At 42.4% G+C, this 6,493-nt stretch overlaps 1 protein-coding gene across 1 annotated transcript in view; it reads right to left on the bottom strand.

Annotated features, from left to right (window-relative positions):
* USP30 (ubiquitin specific peptidase 30) overlaps positions 1 to 6,493 on the bottom strand; it is an 11,913-nt gene that overhangs the window by 2,571 nt on the left and 2,849 nt on the right. The window contains exons 5-12 of the mRNA XM_057378104.1: positions 6,266 to 6,364; positions 5,527 to 5,569; positions 5,179 to 5,273; positions 4,436 to 4,495; positions 3,579 to 3,665; positions 3,004 to 3,084; positions 2,026 to 2,245; positions 1,306 to 1,426 (exon numbers count right to left, since the gene is read on the bottom strand). Coding sequence (XP_057234087.1) covers positions 1,306 to 1,426; positions 2,026 to 2,245; positions 3,004 to 3,084; positions 3,579 to 3,665; positions 4,436 to 4,495; positions 5,179 to 5,273; positions 5,527 to 5,569; positions 6,266 to 6,364 — 806 coding nt within the window. The remainder of the gene's footprint in view (positions 1 to 1,305; positions 1,427 to 2,025; positions 2,246 to 3,003; positions 3,085 to 3,578; positions 3,666 to 4,435; positions 4,496 to 5,178; positions 5,274 to 5,526; positions 5,570 to 6,265; positions 6,365 to 6,493) is intronic.

The following is a 6,493-nucleotide window of genomic DNA, read 5'->3' as shown; positions in this document are numbered from 1 at the left end:
GGAGTGCACACACACACTGGGAATGGACACAATTCCTGCCTGGAGTGCACACACACATTGGGAACAGACACAATTCCTGCCTGGAGTGCACACACACACGGGAACGGCCACAATTCCTGCCTGGAGTGTACACACACACTGGGAACGGCCACAATTCCTGCCTGGAGTGCACACACACACTGGGAATGGCCACAATTCCTGCCTGGAGTGTACACACACACTGGGAATGGCCACAGTTCCTGCCTGGAGTGTACACACACACTGGGAATGGACACAATTCCTGCCTGGAGTGTATACACACACTGGGAATGGCCACAGTTCCTGCCTGGATTGCACACACACACCGCCTGGAGTGCTCAAATACACCGGGAATGGCCGCAGTTCCTACCTGGAGTGCTCAAATACACCAGGAACAGACACAGTTCCTGCCTGGAGTGCACAAACACATTGGGAACAGCCACAATTCCTGCCTGGAGTGCACACACACAGCGGGAACAGCCACAATTCCTGCCTGGAGTGCACACACACACCGGGAATGGCCACAATTCCTGCCTGAAGTGCACAAACACAGCGGGAACGGCCACAATTCCTGCCTGGAGCAAAGGTGTGGCTCCTAGAGGGAAACTGGGGCAGAGGGTGTGGCTGCATCCCTGGGATGTTCAAGGTTGGAGCAATCTGGGATAGTGCAAGGTGCCCCTACCCATCGCAGCTGATGGAATGGGATGATCTCTCAATTCCCTTCCAACCCCAGCCATTCTGGGATGATGGGATAAAAGCCTGCTGCTCCATCCCTGGAAGTACTCAAGGCCAGGCTGGATGGGGTTTGGAGCATCCTGGGATAGTGAAAGGCATCCCATGGGAAGGGGATTGGACTGGATGTCTCTAAGTTCCCTATCAATCCAAACCATTCTGGGATTCTATGGAAAAGGATTATCAGTAGAAGCCCCAAGGGTGACTTAGCAAGTGGAATTCATGGCAGGTGCAACTGAAATAAAAAATGTCTGAGAGAAAAAATCTATGGATTTCTCACRGCCATTTTAAAATGAAGGAAAGGAAGGGATAGAGGCAAACAGCACCAATGGGATTATGGCTGTTCAGAAGGATTTACTGCACCATTAACTACAGGAAGGAGATTTTAAGTTTTGCTTGCAACTTCCCCTACTCCCTTCTCCAGGACTAGAAATCACCCCAGAGTTGGGACAGATGTTAAATTCTGGGACTGGGCAGCCTCAGGACAAGGACAGAAGGAAGGGACACAATTTGAAGGGACAGAAATAGAAAGACAGGGTAAAATCTCTAACTTACCTGCACTCAGGGAATGCAGCAAGTGGAAAAGCTCCTGGGGACATTAAAAACGAGGAGGAGGAGGARGAAGAGGAGGCACCATTCATGAAGAGAGGTTTGGTACCRAGTGGTTGTTCTGCTTCTGCCAGAGGAAGGAGAAATTCAAGGATTTAAGATTAGCAGCCCTGCTCCTGCAGTGCCTTTCCTCATGGGATATGAAKGTGTTTTACTGATTTTAATTCATTRCACAGAYCCAGAGGGCTGTAACATCCAAAGGCAATGGATAACGTATCCAAATTGGTTTTACATGACAAATATGAAAATTCCTGTATGTCCAAAATCCCARCTAAAGGGACTACTGAGCTGCCTAAGGACAGACCTGGATCTTCCAACTGTTTATCAAGAATTCACCATTCCCAGAATTCCTTCTTTGCTTGTCCTGAAGCCTTGGAAAAGATCCCTAACAACAAATACCCTGAGACATCCCAAGTTCAACACTCCTTTGGACATAAAATATGTGAATTCTGTGCTATCTTTTATAATTATCTTTTTTTTTTTTAATATTTAGTAGGATCAAATTAAATTATCCAAACAGAACTGTAAATTTGGGAATGAGAAAGCGATTTCTGTCCTCTTTGCAGTGCCCCAAACCAAGATSCTGCTCATGGCTTAATTCTGCAGAGAATGTTTGATCCCTGAACTGGAGAAAGATCTGATCTATTTTATTGACAAAGGAGATACCTGAAGGTTTCCCAGCTCTCCCATCCTTTGTTCCAGGCATGGTCTCCTCGGAGTTTTTCTGGCTGAGCTGCTCCTGGCTGGATTTGGGACTGGGAACCCGATATTTGTAGATGTCCATGACCAGGAACTCATTGAACTGGACGTGTTCGTGTCTCTTCAGGGGGGTGCCTTGGTTTGACCAGCTCAGCCTTTGCAGGTGGATGCACAAACACTGGGGCAGCTTCAGGAATGTTCCATGGGAAAGGAAAACCCAAATTTTTAATGGAAAGAAAAAAGTGGTAAGTCCAGGGAATAAGGTCATACATTTCAATGTTCCCTGATCTCTGGGTAAGCTCAATGTCCCTAAAACAACTCTTGTGGGATTCCTGATATTTCTTATTTTCCAATAATTAATGGCTTTGCACAGGGGAAAACAAAAAACATCAAGTGTTATAAAGAGCTGAAATTCAAAATCATTGCTGTAGCAAGAAGTACATTATTTATTATTATTATTACTATTATTAGCACCTGAGGCTCTTAATTACACACCAGTGCCCTGCTGGCCTCTGCATGGCAGGATTACAGAGCAAAAAAAAATTAGTTTTCTCAAAGAAATCACATCTGATGTTTATTCCCCAGGTGTATTCAGAATATTTTAATTTCTCTCAAATGTGCAATTGCTGAAAATGCTACAAACCCTGTAAATAGAAATCAGTTTGCTCATCAAAGAATTAATGTCAAATCTAAGATGTGCCACTGTCCAAACTCACATTTAAATGATTTGCCAAATAACAGGAGAATATTCACATCCTTTAAGAGTTTAATGTTTGATGTTTTGCTGAGTTGAGGCCTCAGTGCCTACAAATATTTGCCAGATGAGTTTACCTTGGAAAGTTAAACATTTGTGGTCTAGTAGCAAGAAGTGGACACAACCAGATCAAAGAAAGAAGTTACTGTGTGACAGGATTTAGGAGATTTGGAGGGGTTTCTTTGCCTCACCTTTCCCAACTTTAATTGCTTAACAAACGTTGTTCTCTGGTTTTCTATGCTCTGTCCATTCAGAATTCCTTCTGCCTGGATCTGGAATCAAAAGGGAAAAAAATATGGAGGCATCAGCAGTTGTCTGTTTAGAAGTAGCTCAGTGCATTAATTTCACTTATGAATGCTCAGAGTTCCTAAAGGATGAGAATTCCAAACCAAAATCAAGCAGAAATGAGCATTTCAAGAAAAAACCCCACCTCCAGGTTTATGTGCACTCATTTGCCTCTTCTGTTGATTTTTAAACAATACCAGAGCAAAAAATTATCCCAAATACCCTCTTAAAGTCACATCTGGTAACTACAGAATAAAATTTTTGTAGATTTTGTAATGATGGTAGTAAAAAAGCCTCAAATATCCTCTGAGATAAGAACTCCTCGTAAAATATTTGCAATCCCAGAGGCTTTCCCCAAGTCCTGAAGAAAAAGGAACTGCAAAGTAAAGCCAGAATTGTGTCAGCAGGCTCCAAACCGAGCTGGGAGGTGACAGGACTTGAAGTGACAGGAACTGAAGTGACAGGAACTGAAGTGACCTACTTTGGTGCAGTTGTCACACACGACATCCTTCACAGACTCTGAGGAGATGAAGTGATGGAGACAATGGTCCAGCGTCATGGGACGACCCTGAGTGCCAAGAAAAGCCAGAATTATTTGCAGGAATTTTTAAGGTGCATTCCACTGGATTTTGGGAAAGGATTTTTAATAATTCCATAGAAATTTTATGYTCTCTGACTCTCTCCATAGGAGAAACATATCCTGCCCTGCCAAGGATGAAGGGAATCATCTTCAATGATGGGATCAAACAAAACACAAAGAGCRCAAGACGTGTCCAAATCCCAATCCTGGCTGTCCAGGAGGGCACTCTGCAAGCAGGAATCAGAATTTCCACAAGTGCAAGTYGTTGTGGGAAGGAATCACTACCAGACATGAAATAACAAACCCTCACAGTCCAAAAATATCCTCCAAATATTGCCCCCAAACTCTCCAGTATTTTGTCATTTGAAGTTTTTCAGAGGCAGAAAGAAATGGAAACAATTCCCAGTTGAAATCACTCGATGGAAAAGGCTGGATGGGGTAAGGTGTGACCTGCCAGGGAAAAAGCAGCTGAAGGTCACCTTCCCAAGCTGGGATCCTCAAATTCCACAGAAAAGAGCAAATCCTCCACCAGGAGAAACAGAAAACTCTGGTGGTGTCACCAAGTCATGTTTGTTGGACTCACTGGGACCTTGCACCACGCACTAGTGAGGTCCTGCAGCAGCACAGGATTATAAAAAAGCAAGAAAATAAACTCCTGAGGCAGCTCTGAATGTCCTCTGCAGCTGAGAAAGGCCCTGGGAAGGTAGAGGCAAGGTGCCAGKCAGCCTGGCTGGATCAGGGAGCAGTGGGATACGTACCCACACAGCTGCTGGAATGCTCAGCGAGAGGCTGTCGAAGGTGTCAAACCTCACAGGACTCTGCAAAGAGAAAATTCCAGAGTCAAAATTTATGTCAGTCCCCAAAAAAATCCAACTGAGCGCTCCCAGGATGAACCTATGCCCCGTGCTGTCCATAATTCCCTGGTGGAACAGGATTCAAACTCCCCAATTTCCCAAGCACAGTGCCAGAGAACTGCAAGAATGTTCTACTCGGCCTCTTCCTGCTCACTCCAATTTATTTGCAAGGTTTTGGGCAGTAAAAYGCAAATGGTCTCTTTGTTTGATCTATAAATGAGGTTTATTTTCTGTATTTTTTTTTCCTTTATCCAGGTTATCTTCATCTCCTCACTTGGGATAATTGGATTTTAAAAGTGCCTTTGCAGTCTCAATGTGCTGAACGAGCAGCGAATCCTAAACTTCCCCATATGAGTGCATTTTCAGATAATATTATTAATTAATTGTTAATTCAGTAATTTAATAAAACATCCATTATTCTGTCTGATGAGACAGCTCTTGCCCCTCATGAAGTGCATCACACTGATCTTTTTTTCAGTCTATTCAGTGACAAATCCTTATTGATCACCACACCACAATAAACACCTGAAAAATGAGCAGTGAGCTGTGAGTCCTGCACATCCCTTTCCCCATTACACAGATATTAAATAATAATATAAAACTTCCTTTATTTTCACCAATGTCTAAACTCAGCTGTTTTTTTTTACCTGGTGCTCACAGTGTTTGCAAACCATGTTGCTGGTCAGCCTTCCATGGAAAGGGTGCTGAGATTTCCAGTGGTTGGACACAGGGGGAAGGGATCCTGCAACACAAAGTTGGAAWTGCCCTTTGATTTTCCACACATCCACGTTCATCACTCCAATCCCACACTTTTGCCTGGCAGTAACAAAATTAATGGCTCTCAAACACATTCTGTGTAATTATAATTATAATTAATGGTAAGTTTATTTATATTTTTGACTATTCAATACAAAGATCAATTAATATGATCCCCTTAATAARCAAAACAACAACATTATGAATATTCAGAATATCCAGAATGGATAAAATCYTACCTCTTGTCCTGCAGCTTATTTGCTTTTGGGTTATTTCTGGTTGCTACAGAGGGAGATAAAAACATTTCATTAACCCTACCTCAGCAACATAGAAAATATTTAGAAATTTAATACATTAAGTATTAAATATGTTCCTATTTCATCCCTAATTGGCTTTTCTGGCATAAGAAAAATTGTGGGAATCTCAGTGGCTCTTTGTATTTGAAGAACAAAAAAAACCTGGTACAAAACAAATTTATAATTTACCATTGCTTATACAAGGAATCATTAATCTGCAAAATTCTCTGCCTCGGAGCATTAATACAGGAGATTTTAGATTTTTTTGGTGTATATTTTAGGCAAAAAAAGCAGATATTTTCCATCTGAATTAAGTTTATCACCAAGCTGGAGGATAAGATAAACTTTCCCTCCATAMAGCTCTTCCAGAAATGTCCATTTTGCAGTTTTCAACCCTTTTTCATGTGTCTACTACAGATCATAGTAACTGCTTGGAGGGACTCCTGCTCAGTGCTAATTTAAATCCCTAAATCCCATGGACTGAGGGATGCAAAAATCCTCAGGAAAGCAGGATCACGGGAAATTCAAAGCTATGTTCTTTGGAAAACCTGATAATTCTTTCAAATTGCCTGACTTACTGATGAGCTTTAGGAACAGAATAAAAATATCCTAAATAGTCACTTTCTACTTGGGAATCCAAGCAGATTCCTGGAATTTCTGCTAAGGAAATAAGTGGGATCACCTCCAGGGAATGCACATCRAACAGATGGGTCACACGGGGCTGATGATCCCGTTCATCCTCCAGGGAAGAGGTCAGGACATGGAACAGCTCRTGGGCATCCTGAGAAATGGAATCAGAACCAAGAGACATCAAAACACATCCCAGGAGGGCTGGAATCCCTCAGGAAATCGAGGAAAAAATTAAAGTTCAGAGCTACATTTATATTTGTATTTGTATTTATAGTTGTAT

Source organism: Malurus melanocephalus, unplaced genomic scaffold (genome assembly GCF_030028575.1).
Source record: "Malurus melanocephalus ecotype Western Australia unplaced genomic scaffold, MMel_1.1 scaffold_340, whole genome shotgun sequence".
Lineage (NCBI taxonomy): Eukaryota > Metazoa > Chordata > Aves > Passeriformes > Maluridae > Malurus > Malurus melanocephalus.
The sequence above is the reverse complement of the archived record's forward strand: the minus strand, read 5'-3'. Positions and strand labels throughout refer to the sequence as shown.